This window comes from Macaca thibetana, chromosome 14, assembly GCF_024542745.1.
Source record: "Macaca thibetana thibetana isolate TM-01 chromosome 14, ASM2454274v1, whole genome shotgun sequence".
NCBI lineage: Eukaryota > Metazoa > Chordata > Mammalia > Primates > Cercopithecidae > Macaca > Macaca thibetana.
The window spans coordinates 11,585,452-11,610,364 of record NC_065591.1 but is presented as its reverse complement, the minus strand read 5'-3'; the positions used below and the strand labels follow the sequence as shown (position 1 = coordinate 11,610,364).

At 50.7% G+C, this 24,913-nt stretch overlaps 2 protein-coding genes across 2 annotated transcripts in view; both read left to right on the top strand.

Moving 5' to 3' along the window:
* The window catches only part of GNG3 (G protein subunit gamma 3), a 440,061-nt gene that overhangs the window by 127,835 nt on the left and 287,313 nt on the right, over nt 1–24,913 (top strand). The window lies entirely within an intron of this gene.
* Nucleotides 18,563–22,707, top strand: SCGB1A1 (secretoglobin family 1A member 1). Its single transcript, XM_050757070.1, has 3 exons — nt 18,563–18,698; nt 21,761–21,948; nt 22,571–22,707. Exons 1-3 carry the CDS (start codon nt 18,644–18,646, stop codon nt 22,601–22,603), a joined length of 276 nt encoding a protein of 91 aa, XP_050613027.1. The 5' UTR covers nt 18,563–18,643; the 3' UTR covers nt 22,604–22,707.

Below are 24,913 nucleotides of genomic sequence, written 5' to 3'. Positions count from 1 at the left end.
ATAACAATGAAACCAAACTCCACCCCAATCCCAACCCGCCCGCTGCTGGCCCGGAGAGCTCAGCACGCAGATCTCAAAAAGACCCTGAATTGAACTGTGGCCCCGGCGCCTGGCTGTGCCCACCTCCCTCCCACCCCCCAACAAACCCCATTCTCCAGTCCCTGGGGGCACTTCCTCCTCCCATGACCACTGCCCTCACCACCCCAGCCCCGCCTCCTTTGACCCCACTTTCATGCCTTTTGTAGTGTCCCATGGACTCCCAGGTGAAACCTCAACGCCTCTTTGGCACTCGCAGCTATGGTCTGGCCCTGCCCTGGGGTTCCAGCCTTGTGAGCGCTCAGCGCCTCTGTGCCACGTGCTCCACTTCCTCCCACCACCGAGCTCCACCCTCTTCCCTCTGCCCACAGCGCTCTTCCTCCCCACTTCAGACACCAACAGAGCTCACTCAGGGCCACCTCCTCCGACCCCCTCACCCGGTGCTCCCTCCAACACCCCTGAATCTCTCCTTCCTGGAAACTGTCGCCATTGCAATGAGCATCTGTCTCCCCCACTAGACAGTGGCCCAGTGCTAGCACCAGGCGTGGCCTTCTTTTGTGTGTTGGATGAAAGAGCCTCGAACAGAGGCTCCTGGCCTCTCACAGCTCTGACCTTGCTTCCTCCCATGAGGTCTATCCCAGCCCCCACCAGACCCAGCCCAGACACCTCCTCCAGGAAGCCTTCTGCACCCACCCAGAAGTTGTGTTTTTTTCCTCTGAGCAATTCTTAGGGGACTTCCCATGAACTATCGTCAGATTTGTCCTTCTGTCTCCCCATTCAACTGTGAGACCCTTGAGGCGGTACCAAACCCCTGGGCCCAACCCCAACAGTGTCTTCCCACGCCAGCCCCTCGGCCACACCAGCCCACACTCTCCGGGAGCTTTGATTCTTCCCTTCACTTAACAAGCTGTGGCAGCCCCTCTGATGTAGAGGCTGGTGGCCTCCACCAGCCCCAATTTACAGATAAGACCTCCGAGGCTTAGAGAAAAAAAGTGGAAAGTTCAGCTTTCAAACGTCCACATACTTGGCACTGTGTAGACTTGTAGGATGGAGGCCCAGAAGTGCCCGCCTTAGGGCCTGAACGTTTCACATGAAGGTCCCACCCTTCAGAAGAAAGAAAGAGAGACAAAGAGGACTTCATTACTTTAATCAGGACTGTATTTTAAAACTTACTCTTCAGCAGCTTACACCACAGAGAAGTCTGTGATTTCATGAGAATTCTCAGATGACATTTACAGCAACTGCTTTCTGTTGGTCAGAGTTCTGTCAGCCCCTCCCATGGCATGATCTGTTCCTTCAAAACTTTTATATCTGATTCTATGAAGCCAATTTTTATTGGCAAGAATAATATAACAAAGGATGATATTAGCACCCCATCAGTCACCACCCCATCAACTCCATCACCGCCTCAGAAAGAGGACCAGCCTCAGAAAGAGGGGTGGTGGCTCAAGCCTGTAATCCCAGCACTTTGAGGGGCTGAGACAGAAAGATTACATAAGACCAGCATGGGCAACATAGTAAGACCCTGTCTCTATAAAAAGTAAAAAATCAGCTGGGGGTAGTGAGGTGCTGCTGCAGTGCCAGCTACTCAGAAGGCTGAAGTGGGTGGGATCACTTGAGCTCAGGAGTGAGTGAGCTATGATCAAGCCACTGCACCCCAGCCTGGGTAACAGAGTGAGACCTCGTCTCTTAAAAAAAAAAAAAAAAGAGGCCAGGCACAGTGGCTTATGCCTGTTAGTCCCAGCACTTTAGGGGGCCGAGACGGGTGGATCGCTTGAGCTCAAATGTTCAAGACCAACCTGGGCAATATGGTAAAACCCCATCTCTACCAAAAAAATTACAAAAAGTAGCTGGGCGTGGTGGTGCATGCCTGTAGTCCCACCTACTCAGGAGGCTGAGGCAGGAGGATCACTTGAGCCCAGGAGGCAGAGGCTGCAGTGAGCTGAGATTGTGCCACTGCACTCCAGCCTGGGCATCATAGGGAGATCCTGTCTCAAGAAAGAAAGAAAAGAAGGGGACCAAAACAGAAGGGGCTTCAGCTGGGGGGAAGAAGGGCCAGAATTAAATTCCATTTCACCCAGCAACTGTTATTGAGACTCAGGGTGTACAGAGGTTCTAGGAACAGCAAGGAAGACTCAGCCTCAAGATGAGGACACTTAATGGAAGGCATCCAGCAGGGACCAGTGCTACAAGTGAGGGGAGAGGTGAGGTGGGGCTGGAGGATGGTGGACTCATCAGGGCAGGTGTAGACAGTGGGTTTGGACAGTGGACTCAGCAGGCAGGTATAGACAGTGGGTTTGGGCAGCCTCCTGGTGTTTAAATCCTAGCTCCTCTCCTTGCTGACCATAGGGCCTTGGGCAGCTTCCTGAGGCTCAGTTTCTCCATCTTTAAAATGGGGACAGGAGCAGTGCCTACCTCAGAGGATCATTTCGAAGGTTAAATGAGATACTGCATTTAGCACAGGGCTGGCAGAATGCAGATGTTGGTTATCGCTGTTGTTGTCATGGTGAGACACTGAGTAATTAGTATGTGCCACACACTGCTCTGAGCACTGGGCACGTCCTCCCCACTGATTCTCCTGGAACACCTGGAAATGCAGCTGTAGGGTGAAAGGCTCAGAGCCCATCATCCATTCAATAAATATTTCATAAGCACCTACTAGGTAGCTGGGCCCGGGAGAATCAAAGGTGAGCATGTAGCTTACATTCTAGAGGGAGAGAGAGATCATTACACAAGGAAACACAGAAGCAAAGTCATTTCAGATGGTGACAAAGGTGATGAAGGGAAGAAAGTCAGACGCTGGGATCCTGAGGGGTTGGGGAGGGTGCGTCACAGTGACCAGAGAAGGTTTACCTATGAGGAGAAGAAGGTGCAGTCAGGAGATAACCTGGAGGAGGGCGCGCAGGCAGAGGGGAAACCAGAGTGAAGACCAGAGGTGCTCCGAGGGTGTTCCACGTACCCAGGAGGTAAGGAGGCCAGTGCGGCCACAGGGTGCTGGAGGGATACGGCGGTAGTGACACAGGATGAGGTTGGAGAGACAGGTGGGAACAAATCACATGAGGTCTGGAGTTTTATTCTAAATGTTATGGGGAGCTAAGAAGAGTTTACACAGAGAAGGGACATGACCAGATTAACATTTTTAAAAGATCACTGGCCGGGCGCGGTGGCTCACGCCTGTAATCCCAGCACTTTGGGAGGCCAAGGCGGGCGGATCACGAGGTCAGGAGATCGAGACCATCCTGGCCAACACGGTAAAACCCCGTCTCTACTAAAAATACAAAAAACTAGCCGGGCGAGGTGGCGGGCGCCTGTAGTCCCAGCTACTCGGGAGGCTGAGGCAGAAGAATGGTGTGAACCCGGGAGGCGGAGCTTGCAGTGAGCTGAGATCACGCCACTGCACTCCAGCCCGGGTGACAGAGCAAGACTCAAAAAAAAAAAAAAAAAAAGATCACTGTGGTTGCTAGGGGAGAACAGACTTCATGGGGGCACTGTGGATGGCAACCTCGACCTTGGACATGAATCCCCTGCTGAGCCAGAGGTAGCCCCCTCACCTAGGCCCTGGCCCCTCCCGGGCCCCTGGGGAACAGGCTGCTTACACTTTCCCCTTGCCTGACCAGGGCCTCTCCACTTCCAGCCCTTGGGGCTGGGGGATGCATGTTCTCCAGTTATCATATTTTCTGGCATTATGAATCCCCCCAGGAAAGACCCACAGATGATTTTAGAGGAAAGCAAATAGCAGCCAGCAGTGCTTGTCATTCAGCTTTTATAAGCCCCACAGCTGCATCAAATTCAGAGCATACATGCATTGAACTGTGTTTGCTGGTAAGATGTTGCATGCATTTACAGCTGAGCAATAAACGGCAGGGACAGAGCTGTGCTCTGCAGCTCAGAACAGGAAGACTCCTAGACTGAGCACCCTACGACCTGGTACCAGTCCTGGCTCTGCCCCTAACTCTCTATGCAACCTCCCATCAATTACAGCTCCTCTCTAGGCCTGAGATCTCTTCTCCAGAGCAGAGTGGAGTAGCTCTTCCCTACTTCCCTCCAGGGCAGTGACTGGAGGATAGAATTCCCAGGAGTTCAGATTTGGGGCAAGCCAGAGGCAGCTGCCGAGACCGTCCAAGCCGTCCTCTTGCACTGGGAAATTGTGGAAACATTAACCCACACTGTCTTTCCTCTTATTTTCCTTTTTCTTTTTCTTTTTTTTTTTTTTTTTTCTGAAATGGAGTCTCACTCTTGTTGCCCAGGTTGGAGTGCAGGGGCACAATCTCAGCTCACTGCAACCTCTGCCTCCTGGGTTCAAGTGATTCTCCTGCCTCAGCCTCCCGAGTAGCTGGGATTACGGGCGCCCACCACCATGCCCGGCTAATTTTTTGTGTATTTTTGGTAGAGACGGGATTTCACTATGTTGACCAGGCTGGTCCTGTACTCCTGACCGCAGGTGATCCGCCTGCCTCGCCCTCCCAAAGTGCTGCTATTACAGGCATGAGTCACCACGCCCAGCGTTATTTTCCTTCCTTCTCTTAGTGCTTCCCCTGATTCTGGAAGCCGCGGCAGCCCCAGGGAAAGGCTGTGATAGAGGAAGGGGGAGTCCTTCCCCGGCTGCACAGTTCAAAAGCCCAGTGCTTTGGAGAAATGGCAAGACCTGCAGCTGCTGGTTTTGTGTAAGAGCCAGGCTTCCGGAACCCCCACCACACCCCCAGACAAGAAAAGGATTCCCACGGTGGCCAGGAGGGAAAGAGCAACAGTTACTAAGAGTTGGTCCCTGCTGAGACCAGTGACTTTCTGTAAAAGACTTTAAAAACAATGATAAGGCTAGGGGGGTGGCTCACACCTGCAATCCCAGCGCTTTGGGAGGCTGAAGCCGGAGGATTGCTTGACCCCAGGAGTTTGAGACCAGCCTGGGCAACATGGTAAAACCCCATCTCTACCAAAGAAAAAAGAAAGAAGCCAGGCATGGTGGCACATGTCCGTAGTCCCAGCAACTAGGGAGGCTGAGGTGGGAGGATCGCTTGAGCCCGGGAGGTTGAGGCTGCAGTGAGCCGTGATCACACTACTGCACTCCAACCTAGGCGACAAGAAGACCCTGTCTCAAAATAATAATATATGCAAAATAGAAGTTAACATGTTTATTACTTATTTTTAAGTAGACATTATATTCGATGTGGAAATTATTTCTCAGAACTCCCAGTTATACGGGTGATCCCCAGCAGGTTCATTTGTCCTTTAAAAATACGTATTTGTGTATTTATTTATTTGACAAGTAATAATTCTATATATTTGTAGGGTACAATGCCATCATTTTGCCTACTCATTTTTTCGCCCAGCTAACTCATTTCATGAGTAAATTCATGAAGGTCTAGAATCCTTGGAGGTGGCTTCAGAGTTGGTTTTCATCTCAACCCCTCCTGGGTGCTACCCATGCCTGTGTGTAAACAGATTCAACACAAGCAGGAAAAGCACAGTGACTGCAAAGACCAAGAAGTAGAACTTGAGTTACTTCAATTCTGTCCTTTTGTTTTTTTTTTGGAGACGGAGTCTCCCTCTGTCACCCAGGCTGGAGTTTAGTGACATGATCTCGGCTTACTGCAACCTCTGCCTCCCAGGTTCAAGCAATTCTCCTGTCTCAGCCTCCCAAAAACCTGGGACTACAGGCGTGCACCACCACAACTGGCTAATTTTTGTAATTTTAGTAGAGACGGGGTTCACCATGTTGGTCAGGCTGGTCTCGAACTCCTGACCTCAAGTGATCCACCTGCCTTGGCCTCTCAAAGTGTTGGGATTACAGGCCTGAGCCACTGCACCTGGACTCCAATTCTGTTCTTCTATGAGAACACTTAGAGTATCTACATGGGCTTAACATTCAAAATAATGATAGAGTGTATGATATAATATTTGTATTTGTTAAGCAAACATTTTAGTTCATACAGGAAATATTTTACTGAATTTTAATATCTTTAGAGTTGAAATGTATTCCTTCCCAATGTTATTTGTTTTAGAACTAAAGAACAACTCAAAAAAATAAAACATCAGTGGTACCATATAGTAGTTGCCTAAATTTTACCTTTTATAGATTTTATAGATATTTTGGTTTGAAAAAAATTTACTTATTGGTTACTCGATAATTTTTGTTTGTTTTTTGTTTGTTTTTGTTTTTGTTTTTGAGACAGAGTCTCACTCTTGTTGCCCAGGCTAGAGTGCAATGGCATGATCTCGGCTCACTGCAACCTCCGCCTCCCAGATTCAAGTGATTCTGCTGCCTCAGCTTCCCGAGTAGCTGGGATTACAGGCACATGCCACCATGTCCGGCTAATTTTGTATTTTTAGTAGAGACAGTGTTTCTCCATGTTGGTCAGGCTGGTCTCGAGCTCCCAACCTCAGGTGATCCGCCCGCCTCGACTTCCCAAAGTGCTGGCATTACAGGAGTGAATCACCACACCCAGCGTTACTGAACAATTATTTACGTAAAATATTACTATATCAGATGATAACCAAAATATCAAAATCTAGTTAGGTAAGTATAAAATGGATAAATCAGCCAAGCACAGTGCTCATGACTGCAATCCCAGCACCTTGGGAGGCCAAGGAGGAGTTCAAGACCAGCCTGGCCAACATGGTAAAACCCCATCTCTACTAAAAACACAAAAATAAGTCAGGCGTGGTAAAACCCCATCTCTACTAAAAACACAAAAATAAGTCAGGCGTGGTGGCGCACGTCTGTAATCCCAGCTACTCGGGAGACTGAGGCAGGAGAATTGCCTTGGCTTCCAGAATCAGGGGAAGCACTAAGAGAAGAAAGGAAAATAAGGCTGGGCACAGTGGTTCACGCCTGTAATAATTTTTTGTTTGTTTGTTTGTTTGTTTTTTGAGAAGGAGTCTCGCTCTGTCGCCCAGGCTGGAGTGCAGTGGCGCAATCTCAGCTCACTGCAACCTCCACCTCCCGGGTTCAAGCAATTCTCCTGCCTCAGCCTCCTGAGTAGCTGGGATCACAGGCATCTGCCACCACACCCAGCTAAGTTTTGTATTTTTAGTAGAGATGGAGTTTCACCGTGTTGGTCAGGCTGAAACACTTTTTTAAATAGCAGGGCATGGTGGTACTTGCCTGTGGTCCCAGCTACTCAGGAGGGTGAAGGTGGGAGGATTGCTTCAGCCCAGGAGGTCAAGGCTGCAGTGAGCCACGATCATGCCACTGCACTCCAGCCTGGGCAGTGGAGTGAGACCCCATCCCTCCTCCACACACAAAAAAAGAAACTGTTGGATAAACCGTTATGTTTTCATATGTGAGTGTTTGTGTGCCCTCTAATATTTATTTTTTATTGGCATGGTTTTGTCCATATACACACATATATACATACACGGCGTATGTGTGTGTGTGTCTTAGTTCATTTGGGCTGCCATAACAAAAATACCATAGACTGATTGCCTTAAACAACAAACATTTAATACTTGCAGTTGAGGCTAGAGAGTCCAAGATCAAGGTGTCAGCCGATTCTGCATCTGCTGAGGGCCTGATATTCATAGAAGTCTGTCTTTTTTATTGTGTCCTCACATGGCAGAAGAGGAGTGAGGGAGCTCTCTGGGATCCCTTTTAGAAGGGCACTAATCCCATTTTTGAGGGCTCCACTCTCATGGCCTAATCACCTCCCAAGGGCCACACCTCCTAATACCGTCACATTGTGGATGAAGATTTCAGCACAGGAATTTAAGGGAGACACAGACATTCAGTCTGGAACTATAACTATAGAACTATCACTATAGAATGGTAAAACTATAGAACTATATAGTACTATAAGGCTACATAGAAGTATAACTATATAACTATATAATTATGTATTTCAATAAAAGAAAATGATCTCAGTGAACAAATAACTAAATGAAAATGATGACTGGGCCAGGCGTGGTGGCTCATACTTGTAATCCCAGTACTTTGGGAGGCCAAGGGGGGATGGGGGGCGGATCACCTGAGGTCGGGAGTTCAAGACCACCCTGGCTAACATGGTGAAACTCCGTTTCTACTAAAAATATAAAAAGTTAGCGTGGCGTGGTGGCGTGCACCTGTAATCCCAGCTTCTTGGGAGGCTGAGGCAGGAGAATCACTTGAACCCAGGAGGCAGAGGTTGCAGTGAGCCAAGGTTGCGCCATTGCACTCCAGCCTGGGCGACAACAGCAAAACTCCATCTCAAAAAAAAAAAAGAAAAAAAGAAAAAGAAAAGAAAAACGAAAACGATGAGTGACTGACTGCACTGTCTGCATTTATTTTATGGCCTTTATTCTTACTCATTTCATTTCACTATTATTACTGAGAATAATCCTAGTTTTCTAGAGTAAGGGACTGTTAAAAAATGATCCTCTCCAGGTGTCCAATTCTCCAGGTAAGCTACCAGAGAGACCAAGCCTTAGTGAGGTGGCAGAGTCCCTGAGTGGGTTTGAAGAGTCTGAGAACAGAGAGAAGAGCCCTCCAAGAACAGGCTGGGCATAGCGGGTCACACCTGTAATCCCAGCACTTTGGGAGGCTGAGGCAGGTGGATCACTTGAGGTCAGGAGTTCGAGACCAGCCTGGCCAACATGGTGAAACCCCATCTCTACTAAAAATACAAAAATTAGCCAGGCATGGTGGTGCACGTCTGTAATCCCAGCTACTCGGGAGACTGAGGCAGGAGAATTGCTTGAACACTGGAGGCGGAGGTTGCGGTGAGCCGAGATGGCACCACTGCACTCTAGCCTAGGTGACAGAGTGAGTCTCCATCTCAAAAAAAAAAAAAAAAAGAAGAAGAAATGGGTGTGTGTGCTACACGGAGGCAGGCAGGCCACAGCGGTCTTCCCAGGCCCCAGCACAGCGTGGGAGCAGTAAGACTCCTGTGCACCCAGGAGTGGCTCTAAGGTGGCAGAGAAAGCCAGCGAGCTGGAGACATGTGAACAGTGCGGAGGACACACAGGAGCAGACGGCACGGCAGATAGCCAATGACAAGAGACAGGCTGACAGGGGACCTCAAGCACCAGAAATCCTGCCAACACCGAGCCCCTTGGAAGTCAGGCACAGCCCCAGGGAGGGAGACCCCAAGATGACCAAGATTAAGCTCCTGTCCCCTTAGCAGAATGAAAGCTTGAGATGAAATTACATTTTATTTTAGTTATATTAGTTACATTATAAATATTTTCTTTTCTTTTATTTTTTCTTTCTTTGAGACAGAGTTTATCTCTTACTGCCCAGGCTGGAGGGCAATGGCGCAATCTTGGCTCACCAGAACCTCCACCTCCCCGGTTCAAGCGATTCTCCTGCCTCAGCCTCCTGAGTAGCTGGGATTACAGGCATGCGCCACTACGCCCGGCTAATTTTGTATTTAGTAGAGACAGGGTTTCTACATGTTGGTCATGCTGGTCTCCAACTCCCGACCTCAGGTGATCGGCCCGCCTCAGCCTCCCAAAGTGCTGGCACTACAGGAGTGAGCCACCACGCCCGACCATAAATATTTTCTATCATGTAGTAGATGTAACATATATATAAAATACATATATATAAAAATAAAATATAACTGTATATTTGTTATAAAAATAAAAAGAAGCACAGGGATAAAGGGAAGTTCTATTTCACCTTGTGTGAACACCTGCATTTGAGACCCTGAGTCACCTGGTACTCCCTGATGAATGAAAAGTGACAGGGTGCCCAGATGGAAGAGCATCGGACCATTGGCCGGGGGAGCAGACCAGGGCCTCGCCAGGCTCCTCTGGGCACAGCATCACTGGGCCGCAGACCATTAAGGCCTGAAGGAGCCCCTGGTTGCCTTCTCTACCCCCTCCCTGTGTGCACAAGGCCCTGCAAGGTCCCCTCAGCCTTCAGCAGCCGAGCTGTCCCTGATTCAAATCTACTGACCACACCAGCTCCTCTCTGTACAACCCACCCTTAGGGCACTGGCCATGTTGGGGGCAGAGGGGCCTTGGCAGTGACCTGCCAAATCTACAAGTGGGAACAAGCTCAGGGCAGGGAGAATGGGAGAGGGCAGACAGGCACGGAGGGCAGGACCTGGGTGACTCACCCTCAGAACAAAGAACTTGCAGAAGTAAGCGAGAAAGTGAGCTGGCATCCTGGCCAAGGTCAAGCGGTGATCATGTCATTCTGCTGTCAACCCCAAATCTGCTGCCCAAATCCCCAGAGCCGGCCTGTACAATGGAGGGGAGCCAGTTTCCATCCTGCAGAACAGGGACTTCTGTCCGCTTTACTGTCCCCACCCCTCAGAGGGAGCTCATCCCCGAGCAAAGGGCCTGCTGGTTCTGCCGGTGGCCTTGGGAAGGTACATTCTCAGCTCCCACCCCGCTCCTTCTATGACTTGAAGCTCAAGGAACATGAGAAAGTGCCCAGATCCCCAACAGGTCCCAACCTGCCCCCTCCCTCCCTGAAACCCTGAAACCCTGAAAAATCTGCAGAAACAGGGAAAGTCAGGTCCCTCTGTGCCTGGGCACAGCTCGCAACTGGTTGTCGGCGGGTGGGAGTTGCCCACAGGATGCCACTTCACAGCCCAGAAGGACGTCCATATGCTGGGCAGACGTGAACATCTCTGCAAATTCTCAATATGCTGCTCACATCCTAGTTTGTGGGCCGAGTGACAACTGGGAAAGTGACCAAGATCCCGGTGGAAAATCGGAACAGTTGACAACCACACTCCCCCACCTCTCACACCTTCCCACTCCTGCTTCCCCAGGCCTGGCGTGTTACCACCACCAACCACTCTGGAGTGGGAGCTGAAGGGCTTCCAGGTTAGGGAGAGTCATTACAAATGGAGAGTGGTCGTTCCTCTAAATCTAGGCACCTCTCCCACAGAAAGAGTCCCCAGGGCGGGAGGAGGCACACGCATTGCTGTGTGGTCTGTAACAGCAGAAAAATGAAAAAAATAAAAAAGCAAACGTCCATCAATAAGGCACTAGAAATTAAATTATATTATATCCCTGCAAAGATGATATTACATCCATGAAAAGGGACATCCCACAGCATGAAAAAAATCAAAGGTGGCCAGGCGCGGTGGCTCACGCCTGTAATCCCAGCATTTTGGGAGGCTAAGGTGGGCGGATCACCTGAGGTCAGGAGTTCAAGACCAGCCTGGCCGACATGGTGAAACTCCATCTCTACTAAAAATACAAAAAATTAGCCAAGCATGGCAGTACCTGTCTGTAGTCTCAGCTGCTTGGGAGGGTGAGGCAGGAGAATCACTTGAACCTGGGAGGCAGAGGTTGCAGTAAGCCGAGATCGCGCCACTGCACTCCAGCCTAGAAGACAAGAGTAAAACTCCATCTCAAAAAAAAAAAAAAGAAAAGAAAAAGAAATGTAGCCAGGCCGGGCGCGGTGGCTCACGCCTGTAATCCCAGCACTTTGGGAGGCCGAGGCGGGCGGATCACAAGGTCAGGAGATCGAGACCACGGTGAAACCCCGTCTCTACTAAAAATACAAAAAATTAGCCGGGCGCGGTTGTGGGCGCCTGTAGTCCCAGCTACTCGGGAGGCTGAGGCAGGAGAATGGCGTGAACCCGGGAGGCGGAGCTTGCAGTGAGCCGAGATCGCGCCACTGCACTCCAGCCTGGGCGACAGAGCGAGACTCCGTCTCAAAAAAAAAAAAAAAAAAAAAAAAAGAAATGTAGCCAGATGTGGTGGCACACAACTGCAGTCCCAGCTACCCAAGAGATTGAGGCAGGAGGATCCCTGGAGCCCAGAAGTTTGAGACTACAGTGAGCCGTGATCATGCCACTGCACTCCAGCCTAGGTGACAGAACAAGATCCTGTCTCAAAAAATACTAATAGGCTGGGCATGGTGGTTCACACCTGTAATCCCAGCACTTTGGAAGGCCAAAGCAGGAGAATCACTTGAGGTCGGGAATTCAAGCCTGGCCAACATAGCAAAACCCCATCTCTACTAAACATACAAAAAATTAGCCAGGTGTGGTGGTGCATGCCTGTAGTCCCAGCTACTCAGGGGGCTGAGGCATGAGAATCGCTTGAACCTGGGAGGCAGAGGTTGCAGTGAGCCGAGATCATGCCACTGCACTCCAGCCTGGGCAACAGAGTGAGACTCTGTCTCAAAAACTAATAATAGTAATAATAATAATAACAATTTTGACCCTAAAAACGAATTATGCATTTGGTACATACGATTTAAACTTTATTACATTTGCATACAACTACATAATAGTGGAGCTAAAATGCAATTTACTCGTTGGAATTATGTTATCGATATCCATTAATTACAATTTTGAGATTTTCTTTTTGTATTTTGGAGCCAGCAGATACATGACCATTTTTGAGGCCCTCTAAAGGCTCACAGGCCCTAGGCATTGTGGCTGGTGGACAGAAAGGCTGGAACGTTGGCCGGCGCGGTGGCTCACGCCTGTAATCCCAGCACTTTGGGAGGCCAAGGCGGGTGGATACGAGGTAGGGAGATCGAGACCATCCTGGCTAACACGGTGAAACCCCATCTCCACTAAAAATACAACAAATTAGCCGGGCGTGGTGGCGCCCGCCTGTAGTCCCAGTTACTCAGGAGGCTGAGGCAGGAAAATGGCGCGAACCCAAGAAGTGGAGCTTGCAGTGAGCCGAGATAGTGTCACTACACTCCAACCTGGACGACAGAGCGAGACTCTGTCTCAAAAAGAAAAAAAAAGAAAGGCTGGAATATCCAGAGGTTGCCAGACTCCTCCTCCTAGGAGGTCCCTGGGTCAATCAATGCAGGGCTCAGCCCCAGGAGCTGCCGAGGCCGAAGAGAATGAACCAAACGCCTAAGGAAAAACCTGCTCTGCTCAAGAGTTGTTTCCTGAGCACTAGAAGAGCCGGATGCTCAGGGTGGAGGGAGGAGGCTGACCTCCACAGCTTACCCCAGGAACTGACCCAAGCCCATGGCCCAACGAGTCCTCCCCCAGCAGCCCAGCCGGATGGATAGGCTCAGAACAGCCTACCCAGGCCGCCAACCTGTTTTCTGGGCCACGCTGGGACTTGCAGCCAGCCAGCTGCCAGCACACTGCACCCCAGCTTCCTGCTCATTACAATACACCGAGCACTGAACCCGGGGGCGAGCACCTAGCCTCAGCCAATGCCTTCTGGCAGTATGGGCTGGGGCTGCTGCTGGCCCAACCCCTCCCAGCGGCCATTGCCACCAGACCTCTAGATGGGGACACGGGCAGGGCTCCCTGAGGAGCACTGAACGTGGCTGAACAACCTGGCACCCACACGTGCACCCAAGATACCCCATACATGGAGGAGGGGCCAGCAGATCCAGGGCCTTGTAGTCCAAACACCCAGGAGAGGCCTCTAGGCCCCTTAGCACCCTCCCGCCCTCTGGCTCTGCAGAGCCTCTTTCCCCTGCTCCACTCTCAAAGGCCAGAGCTAGGCCCAAGCTGCTCATGTCATCCCAGCTGGAGCCTGGGCAAGGGGTGAGCTCAGAGCAGGCTCCCCAGTCACTGCCCCAGCTGGAAGGTTTAGCCACCCAAGGACCAGGGCTCCCCCAGAGCTAGGCACAGCCAACACAGGGTTTGGGTTGCAAGATTTGGCAGGAGCTGTTCCGATTCACTGTCATCCTCATGGTGCTAATAGCCACATGCCTTGTCTTCCCTCGGAACAGTTTGTCTTTGCACAGTGACCAGGTAGGTAACTGACCACATGTGGCCAGAAACAGCAGGTCCCAGCCCTCTCCACACGCTAAGTCAGGCTTGAGGGTTCTGGCCTCGAACTCACAGTGTATAGAGTTTAAGGATTTGAGGAGCAGGTGTTAGAGTTTAAGAAGTTCTGAGTTCTGGCCAGGTGTGGTGGCTCACGCCTATAATCCCAGCACTTGGAGAGGCCAAGGCGGGAGGATCACCTGAGGTCAGAAGTTTGAGACTAGCCTGGCCAACATGGTGAAACCCCATCTCTATTAATAGCACAAAAATTAACCGAGCATGATGGCGCACGCCTGTAATCCCAGCTATTTGGGAGGCTGAGGCAGTAGAATTGTCTGAACCTGGGAGGCAGAGGTTGCAGTGAGCCGCCAAGATCGTGCCATTGCACTCCAGCCTGGGCAACAAGAGCGAAACTCCGTCTCCAGAAAAAAAAAAAAAAAAGCTCTGAGTTCCAAGCCTTGACTAACACACTTTTTGCCTCACTATCTCAAGTAGAGGGTCAGAGAAGCAGGGGCTTTGCAGGCTTCTGAGGCAGGGGAGAGAAACCCACCACCACCAAGCAGGGCTCTCCCAAGGGCCGGATGGCAGAGCCTATCTGGGACACTTGGTGGTGGCAGTCACGGTACCTTCCAGAATCACAGCAAACCACCAGCCCCGCACCTGAAAGGCCAGTTCCCCCGGCACCCCCAGACTCCCACTGTACTTGTGCACTCATCTGTCCCATGCAAGTCGGACCATGGCCAGGTCCCCCCTCCTGAGCCTGGGCCCCCCTTCCTGTGGCTTCCTCCTCCTGGCACATCCCCTACTTCACCCCAACCACCGGCATCACCCATCCACCAGAGACCAGCTCAAATGCCAGCCATCCATGTGCCTTCTCTCCTCTGCCCAGTTACCTTTCTTGGGACAGCCGCTTTCTTTTTGTTTGTTTGTTTTTTCACTTTTTTTTTTGAGATGGAGTTTCGCTCTTGTTGCCCAGGCTGGAGTGCAGTGGCACGATCTCGGCTCACCGCAACCTCCGCCTCCCAGATTCAGGTGATTCTCCTGCCTCAGCTTCCCGAGTAGCTGGGATTATAGGCACGTGCCACCCCAGGCCCAGCTAATTTTGTATTTTTAGTAGCGACGGGGTTTCTCCATGTTGGTCAGGCTGGTCTCCAACTCCCAACTTCAAGTGATCCGCCCGCCTGGGCCTCCCAAAGTGCTGGGATTACAGGCATGGGCCCCCGTGCCCGGCCTGGGGGCAGCCCCCCCTCAACTCCCAGAGCACCGCTTCCTTCTTTGACTTCCTCCATCTCCCCACAGAGCATTCCCACCAGTTACACCCATCTCTGTCTCTCCTCCTAGCTGTGAAGTTCCTCAAAGACCCAGGAGCCAGCTATCCTGTCCCCAGGACCTTGCACCATGAAGGTGGAAAGTAGAGAGCAGAGTCTGAGGTTATGGGTGATATGACTCCTGCCTAAGACCCCTGTGGCCATCACTGCTGCCCCGGCCAGACCAGCCACTGCCCACAGAGGGATCCACTAGTGGCGGCATTGGATGGGCTTTAGGTGTACCCATGGTCCAGTTCACCTTCCTTGCCCATTTCAGCTCCATCAGCCACACACACCTTTTATTTATTTATTTTTGAGATGGAAATTATTTATTTTCTCTCTTGTCATCCAGGCTGGAGTACAATGGCACAATCTTGGCTCACTACAACCTCCGCCTCCCCGGCTCAAGCAATTCTCCTGCCTCAGCCTCCTGAATAGCTGGGATTACAAGTGTCTGCCACCACGCCCTGCTAATTTTTGTATTTTTAGTAGAGAGGGGTTTTCGCCATGTTGGCCAGGCTGGTCTCGAACTCCCAGCCTCAGGTGATCTGCCCTCCTTGGCCTCCCAAAGTGCTGGGATTGCAGGCAGGCTACACCGTTCAACAGTCCCCAAGAGGGGAGGGATGCAGACCCTGAAGTCCTCAAGATAGGCTAGATTCAAGAGCCCAGATGATAGGACACAGAAGAAAACCTAAAAGAAAGGAGACACTTCGGAGATACTTTGTGCAAATACAAGCAAATGCATATGTGAATTCTCTTTTTTTTTTTTTTTTTTTTTTTTTTTGAGATGGAGTCTTGCTCTGTCACCAGGCTGGAGTGCAGTGGCGCGATCTCGGCTCACTGCCACCTCCGCCTCCTGGGTTCAAGTGATTTTTGTGCCTTAGCCTCCCAAGTAGCTGGGATTACAGGCACCCACCACCACACCCGGCTAATTTTTTTTTTTTTTTTTTTTTTTTTTTGTAATTTTTTAGTAGAGACAGGGTTTCACTATGTTGGCCAGGATGGTCTCAATCGACCTCATGATCCACCCACCTCAGCCTCCCAAAGTGCTGGGATTACAGGCGTGAGCCACCACGCCCGGCCTTGTCTTTGTTCTTTTTTACTCTGTTCATGCCTTGTTTTTCCCCTTTGCAGTCTGCCGTGGAGATCATTTCACCATCAGTTCAGAAGATCTTCTTGCTCTGTTTTCAGCCACACAGCGTTTCATTGTAAGGACACACCGTAACGTACTTGACAAGTCTTTGTTGGTTGCTAGTTTAGAACGTGTGCTCTTACCAGTGTTAAGGCGTCTCTGAGTGGGACGGTTCAGGGGTCACCATGGCCTTCAACTGTCACATGGCACAAAGGCCTCATGCATGGATTAATTCCAGGGATTCCTGTTTAGCAAGCGTTGCGTACCTTGGCTTACAGTGGCCTCAGCCCTAAAGGAGGTCAGTCAAGTGAAGGAGTCATACAAGAAAATAAACAATTGCAAAGTTAAAAGATTGTATAATGAGCCCTGTAAGCAGAGGGGGAAGAGAGGCCCAAGGGAGAGCTGCCACTCATCAGAACCACCTGTTGGGGAAGGCTTCACTCCCTATTTTCACCCCCAACCTTGTTTTTCCCAAGTCTTCTCTATGTCAAGAAATAACACCCCATTCCCCCAGCTGCCCAAGTCAGGGTCAGTTCATCAGGAAAGGGTATCAGACCATGTCACTCCCTCATTAAAACCTTCAAGAGCTTCCCACTCTGAGTGTAAAGGCCTTGAACGAGGCCTTGTGTGCTCTGGCCCCTGAATGCCCCCTATGCAGGCACAGCAAGCCCTTCGAAACCCTCAGGCACAACGGGAAACTTTTTTTTTTTTTCTTTTTTCCGACACGGAGTTTTGTTCTTGTTGCCCAGGCCGGAGTGCAATGGCGTGATCTCGGCTCATCACAATCTCTGACTCCCAGGTTCAAGCAATTCTCCTGCCTCAGCCTCCCAAGTCGCTGGGATTATAGGCACCCACCATCATGCCCAGCTAATTTTTGTAGTTTTAGGGTTTCGTCATGTTGGCCGGGCTGGTCTCAAACTCCTGACCTTAGGTGATCCACTCGCCTCAGCCTCCCAAAGTCCTGGGATTACAGGCGTGAGCCACAGTGTCCGGCCTTTTGTTTTTTATTTATTTATTATTTATTTATTTGTTTGTTTGTTTGTTTATTTATTTTTGAGGAGTTCTGGAAGTGGCATGCAATGCTTCTCCATGTCTATCTACCCCAATTCCCAACTCCTAGCACCACGTCTGGCACATCATAGGTGGTCAGCATTTATTGGATGAATGAGTGGATCGACATTTGATTGAGTCTTAAAGTACAAATAGAATTTGGAGAAGTGGACAAGGCAGGAAATGTGTATTCAGGCATGAGGCTTAGCTTGTGCATAGGTAGAAAGACATGAAAAAACATGGAACATTCTCGAATCCACAAATAGTAAGAGAGGGCTAAGTCGCTGTGTCGGGGAGAAGAGAAGTGAAGTTCAAATGGTAGGCAAAGGCCAGTGGGCAAGGGCCTTGTAAATTGCACTTGAATTTTATTCTATAGGCAAAAGGAAGAGTTTAAGGGTTTCAAGAAGGACATGACCAATGGGCTTTAGGAAAATCATTCCGATGGCCTTTCCGAGGATGGCTGAGGAAAGCAAGCTGGGAAGCAGGGAGGTTGAGTCAGGGGATTTTGACTAGGCCAGGCTAGGTGCTATGAAGCCCGGGCTTTGGAGAAGAACCAGGAAATGGCAACTGGAGGCAAGAAAGGGGAGAAGGCCAAAGCCTGGGAACCATCAACACTCAAGAACAGTAAAGCATAAACATCTAAAGAGAACAAGAAGGAATAGCCAGAGAAGGAAAACAGGAAAGAACTGAGGCGTGGGAGCGCAGGAGAGAGAATGGTTCGAGAAGGAAGCGGTCGCAGGTGTCAAGGCCGTTGGGAGGTCAAGTGAGATAAGGACTGAAGGTCCTGCCAATTGGCCCATCAGGAGCACAGGACTTGAGAGCACTTCTGGGTGGGAACAGACCCAGCCTGTGGCAGGGCTCGGGTTTCTGATGGGAATTCTGGAAGGGTCCCTTTTGTTCAACAGTCCAGGGCCCCCCCAAGTCTGACCACGGCAATGCTCCGAACCATGTCACTTTCCTGGCTTAAGGTTCAGTCGCCCTCCTCAGAGGGGAGCCTATGAAAGAGCCCAGTGGAGTGTCAGCATCCTAAGTCCTAGTCCTAGTCCTCTCCCTGCCACTTGGGAGGGACCTTGGGCCTCAGTTTCTCCAGGTGGGCTCCACAATTGCTTCTCTTGACCTGGACTGCCCCAGTGCCCAGGTTCAGTGACTGACACAGGCAGCTGGGTTTCCCCATCCTCTGACATGGGTTCCCTTCACTGCCTTCAGGCATGGCTCGGCACTCCACCCCCAAGGGGCCCATTGTGTGAGCTCAGTTTCAATGGGGACAGAAACTGAGTTGAGAAACGGGAATATTTACCTATTCCGCCGAGCCAATGCCCAAGCAAATAGTGCGGTATCTTACGTAGAGCCCTTGCCCTACCCTTCCCCATCTGGGCGCTGCCGCCTGGAGCATATAAAAGGCACCTTGCTGGGCATGTCTCCTACTAGCCCACCAGTCTCAGAGACGGAATCATTGATGGGCCAGAGCATCCCCCGCCTCCACCATGAAACTTGCTGTGACCCTCCCCCTGGTCACGCTGGCTCTCTGCTGCAGCTCCGGTGAGTGCTCAGAGTCCCTTCCCTCCCTCCTGGACTTAGGAACTCTCAGGACCACCCAGTTTTGCTCAGAAGAAGGGGTGAGCTGCCCGTGTCTGCTCTGTAGCCGCTGGGAGCACCTGGGCATGCTGAGTCTCAGAAAACTGGGTCTGGTGAGCAAGTTCATCTTGGGAACTTGGAGAGAGCCCCAAGCTGTGAGGAAGCATAAAAAGGGTCCCATCTTCCATATCCAGCAACCCTCAGAATCCCAGGGAATGGAATAGGCTGGAGGGAGGGGTGGAGGATGCCTCATAAAGATGAGTGCATCCAGCATAGGAATAATGAGGCCCTCCTCCCAGACCTGGACACACCCCAAGATGCCGAGACCTTGGTGCAGCCTCCAAGTCTGGGGTCTCCACTCCATGCTGGCAGCTGAAGTCACTGGAAGGGGAGCTGCAGGGACTCATGACCCCAAAAGAAACCCAACCCAAGACAAGGTCTCCCATTCTGGGCACAGAAGAATATTCCAGAAAGAGATCTTCCCTTTGGGGAACTGCCAACCCAGAGTGGAGTTTTCTAAACATTTCTGCCCTCTGCAAAAGGGATTAGGAGTCTCTGAGTAGTTGCTGCTGTCATTAAAAGGAAAAGAATTGTGGGGGAAAGAGGGGCGGACAGAGAGAGGGAGAGAGGGAGAGACGGGGAGAAAGGAAGGAAGGAAGGATCACACCTCTCTCCAAGATCCCCCGTCTTTGGAGAACTGGGTTATCTAACTCTGTTTTTCACTCTGCATCAGCCTCTTCCATTCTCGTCTGAAAATGTTGTTGTTGTTTTTTAATAAATAAACTCCAATTAATTCACTTGGAAAGCTTCACAGCACCCATGGAGATAAGTTATATGACACTGGGGAGTTAGAAAACCCAAACCAAGAAGCAGTAGGAACAACTATTTTGCAGCAAGGCTTATTTGTTTTTCAGAGAAAATGACATCATCTTGGACTGAAATGTGTATTAATTAGATCTCAGTGTTGTCTGCGTACAGAGGTGGGTGGCTGAGCAAGATAGTTCTGAAACATGTTAAGGGGTGGGTCAGATGCATTTCATTTGTCTATTTGTGTGCGCACACATACAATATTTAACACTTCACGCAATGTGACAATCACTGTCACCCTTTCACATAGTATCTCTTTAGTATCTCTTTTCTTTTTTCTTTTTTTTGAGATGGAGTCTAGCTCTGTTGCCAGGCTGGAGTGCAGTGGCACACTCTCAGTTCACTCACTGCAACCTCCGCCTCCCGGGCTCAAGCGATTCTCCTGCCTCAGCCTCCCAAGTAGCTGGGATTACAGGCACGCACCACTGTGCCCAGCTAATTTTTGTATTTTTAGTAGAGACAAGGTTTCACCATGTTGGCCAGGATGGTCTCGATCTCTTGACCTCATGATCCGCCCGCCTAGGCCTCCCAAAGTGCTGTGATTAGGCATGAGCCACTACACCTGGCCTCTCTTTTCATTCTTACAACAACTCTATGAAGTAAGGATACTGGGCCAGGCACAGTGGCTCACGCCTGTAATCCTAGCACTTTGGGAGGCCAACTCATTTGAGGTCAGGAGTTCAGGACCAACCTGGCCAACATGGTGAAACCCTGTCTCTACTAAAAATACAAAAATTAGCCAGCCATGGTGATGCATACCTGTAGTCCCAGCTACTTGGGAGGCTGAGGCAGGAGGATCACTGAACCTGGGAGGCAGAGGTTGCAGTGAGCCGAGACGGCGCCACTGCACTCCAGCCTGGGCAATAGAGCGAGACTCCGTCTCAAAACAAATAAATAAATAAAAATAAAATTAAAATTAAATTAAAATTTAAAAAATAAAAAATAAAATGAAGTAGGGATATTGTTCCCATTTTACAGATGAGAAAACTGAGCTACGGAAAGACAGAGTGACTTGCCTGGTGACATAGTAAGTTACAAAGCAAGGACCTAAGTTCTGGAGAGGGTCTGACTTAGAGTGGCCCTTTCTAGAGAGGCCCTGGAGTCGGAGGAGGGAAGGCAAATTTGTACGGGAGGCAGAGAATTCAAGGACAAGGGATTTAAGACTCACTGGGAAGATGGAGGCAAGCAGGGGGTAGAAAATGGTGACTTTCCCCCATGTTCCTGATTGTAAGGACCTGAGAAGAAAACACAGTCTTGAAGCTCTGTGTGGAAGGGAATGCAGCGGTACAAGTGGCTGCTCTGTCCATGAGCTGAGTGTGCCACACTTCCCGGCCGGGTTGGGAGGCCCATGTTTGGCTGGTACAATCACAATGGCTTCTTCCTTTTTTTTTTTTTTTTTGAGACAGAGTCTCACTCTGTTGCCCAGACTGGAGTACAGTGACGAGATCTCGGCTCACTGCAACTTCTTCCTCCCGGCTTCAAGTGATTCTCCTGCCTCAGCCTCCCAAGTAGCTAGGATTATAGGCACCCAGCACCATGCCCAGCTAATATTTTGTATTTTTAGTAGAGACAGGGTTTCACCATGTTGGCCAGGCTGGTCTGGAACTCCTGACCTCAGGTTATCCACCCACCTTGGCCTCCCAAAGTGCTGGGAATACAGGCGTGAGCCACCGCACCCGGCTTACAATCGCTTCTTCCTGCCAGAGCCTGAATTTGTCACATGCCCGCAGTGAAGTATGGCTCAGGGCATCCCTAGCCACTGAGGAGAGGCAAGTTTCCGGCGGGTAACAAAACCCTCAGTGGCCTCTTCCCAGCCTCCACACGGCATTAACAAATCAGGCCAGCAGCTTCTGTTATCAATACTCTGCCTTGACCTCTAACAGAAAGAAAAGTGGCACCTTGCTCACCTCAATCCAAGAAATCCAAGGAAGACTCGGGCAATCCACAAAAAGCTGGCCGTAATCCAGAAAGTATTCGCACAGCACCCAATAGGCAACCTCTTAGAGCACCAGCAGATCTCACACTCTAGCCCATCGATGACAAGGGTGCTATCTCCCGCTGATGGGCCTGGCTGTTTGCATCCGGGCAGACCCAGCCAGAGAGCTAGCCAGCTTGGAAAGGGGCCTGGAGACATATGCCTTCTCTTCTCTGTGTTGCAGCTTCCGCAGAGATCTGCCCGACCTTTCTGCGTGTCATTGAATCCCTGTTCCTGGACACACCCTCCAGTTTTGAGGCTGCCATGGGATTTTTCAGCCCTGATCAAGACATGAGTGAGGCAGGGGCTCAGCTGAAGAAGCTGGTGGACACCCTCCCCGCAAAGGCCAGAGAGAGCATCATTAAGCTCATGGTAACCAGCGCCCTTCACTTCACACTGGTTAGAAGTGGCTTCTCCTAATGGGGCTGCAGGGTTGCCCCAGTTTTCAGACCTGTTTCTAATCCAGAGAGGAGAGTCACAGTGCCACTGTCCCCAGGCAGGCAGCACAGTGATCTTTTTTGAAACAGAGTCTTGCTCTGTCGCCCAGGCTAAGTTGCAATGGCACGATCTTGGCTCACTGCAACCTCCGCCTCCCAGGTTCAAGCGATTCTCCGGCCTCAGCCTCCCAAGCAGCTGGGATTACAGGCACCCGCCATCATGCCCAGCTAATTTTTGTATTTTTGTAGCGACAGGATTTCACCATGTTTGCCAGGCTGGTCTCGAACTCCTGACCTCAGGTGATCCACCCGCCTCAGCCTCCCAAAGTGCTGGGATTACAGGCGTGAGCCACCGCGCCCAGCCTCCTCTTACTATTTTTCAAGAGGCTTTTGAGAAACAATCCAAGCCCTTACTACCTCAGTTCCTCCTAGAGTTGACTGCACCTCTCGGTTGATGTTAAAGTTTCTATGGCTCATCATCTCTGCCTAACTATGCAATTCATTCACTGTTGTGTTGAGCTTTTCTGTTTGTTTCTTTCTTTGTTTATTTGTTTTAGGAAAAAATAGACAAAAGCTTACTGTGTAATTAGGATTTAGAAGCCGAAGATCCCCAACTGCTCCAGCCCCTGCCGCTGCCGTGCTTTGAGTCCACGCCTACCGGCCTTGCTCCCTTCAATAAACCACAAGCATCTCACTTTTGTGCCCCCTGTGTCTTTTTGGTCTCCTTGTTATGGTGGGGGTCTGCCCCTGTCTGGGTGAGGTGAGCCAGGACAAAAGGAAAGCAGACAAGCTCTGCTCTTGGATCCCAGCAGAAATCTCTGGGCTCTTCCAAAGCTCCTTTCCTCTAGGTTTCTGCCTCCAACAGAACTCAAGTCCCCTCCCCTTATATCAGACCATTTACTCAACATCACAGACTCCACTTGTCCAACAGAACCAGTGATCCCTGCCCCAGTCTGTTCCTATCTCAATGAGTTGTAGCTCCATTCTCCCCGCTGGGCTGCACCAGCCTGAGGAACATCCGCGATCCTTCCTTCTCTAGCCAACCCAGGCTACCTCTACAGGGCCTCTGGAATCCTTCACTCCAAGTCCATAGGCAACACCCCCATACCTGCCTGTACAGCCCCCAGGGCCTCCTCTCTGGCTCCCAGCCAGACTCCAGGGCCCCCACAATCCCCTCTCCAGCAATCCAAAGGAATTCTTCTCAAGTGCAAAAAGTCCCTCCCCATCCTTCAAAGTTTTCCAGGGCTCTTATTGTAAAATTCTAAACCCTGACGATGGTGGCCCCTCACCAGTCTTTCCTGTACCCCTCCTTCCCATGGCTCCCTCCTTCTGCTCAGTCCCCACACACAGCCCCACCTTCCCTGCCCTCAGTTTTTAAAAAGAGCCAAGCCCCTTTCAAACCTTAAGGCCTTTGTACCAGCCACACAGCCCTGGCTGCTCAAAAAGTGTGGCTGATGGCCAGGCACTGTAGCTCATGCCTGTAATCCCAGGACTTTGAGAGGCCGAGGCGGGTGGATCACCTGAGGTCAGGAGTTCGAGACCAGCCTGGCCAACATGGTGAAACCCCGTCTCTACTAAATATACAAAAAATTAGCCAGACATGGTGGTGCGTGCCTGTAATCCCAGCTACTCGGGTGGCTGAGGCAGGAGAATCACTTGACCTGGGAGGCAGAAGTTGCAGTGAGCCAAGATCGTGACACTGCACTCCAGCCTGGACAACAAGAGTGAAACTCCATCTCAAAAAAAAAAAAAAAAAAAAAAGTGTGGCTGATTGGTTTTTAAAATTGCTCTATAGCAAAATGTGCAAAGAATAGAACTCATCCTAAAGATGCATCCATGTGGATATGAAGATCCCCGAATCCCCGGCCAGTTTCATGGCAGCCAGCCCCCTGCTGGGCCACATTACCCACAGCACCTAAACAGAAGTGGAGGATTGGCTAGGCGTGGTGGCTCATGCCTGTAATCCCAGCACTTTGGGAGGCAGAGGTGGGAGGATGGCTTGAGCCCAGGAGTTCAAGACCAGCCTGGCAACAGAGTGAGACTCCGTCTCTCTACAAAACTAAAAATAAATTAGCGGAGTCTGGCAACGCGTGCCTGTAGACCTGGCTACTCTGGAGGCTGAGGCAGGAGGATCTCTTGAGCGCAGGAGTTCCAGGCTGCAGTGAGCTATGATCGTGCCACTGCACTCCAGCCTGGGTGACAAGGGTGAGACCCTGTCTCAAAAGGAAAGAAAGAAAAAGGTGGAGGACTGCAGAGGGGCTGAGGAATCGGAGGGGCGTCGGCAGAGGGCACAGAAGGAGGCAGCTGGTTAGAGAGAGAGCTCGCCAGTCCGGGCCCCTCCATGGGGCAACGTAGTCCGGCAGGCCTGGTGCGCCGCCACCACAAGGGGGCAGCGTCCTCCACAGGGTCCCTGTGTGGACGCGCTGTCGGGGCTGAGGCACCCAGAGGTCCGGCTCTGGGGATCTGGTGTCATCCGTATAATTTTTAAAATCTCGGCCGGGCACGGTGGCTCACTCCTGTAATCCCAGCACTTTGGGAGGCTGAGGTGGGTGGATCACCTGAGGTCAGGAGTTCAAGACCAGCCTGGCCAACATGGTGAAACCCCATCTCTACTAAAAATACAAAATTAGCCCTGGGCGTGGTAGCGCGCGCCTGTAGTCCCAGCTGCTTGGGAAGCTGAGGCAGGAGAATCGCTTGAACCCGGGAGGCGGAGGTTGCAGTGAGCCGAGATCGAGGTCGCGCCACTGCACTCCAGCCTGGGAGGTTACAGTGAGCTGAGATCGCGCCACTGCACTCCAAAAATAATAATAATAATAATAATAAATAAATATATATATATATATAATAAAAATCTCGTATTTCGAAAGTTTTAAAATCCAAATTCTGAGGGAAAACAGGGG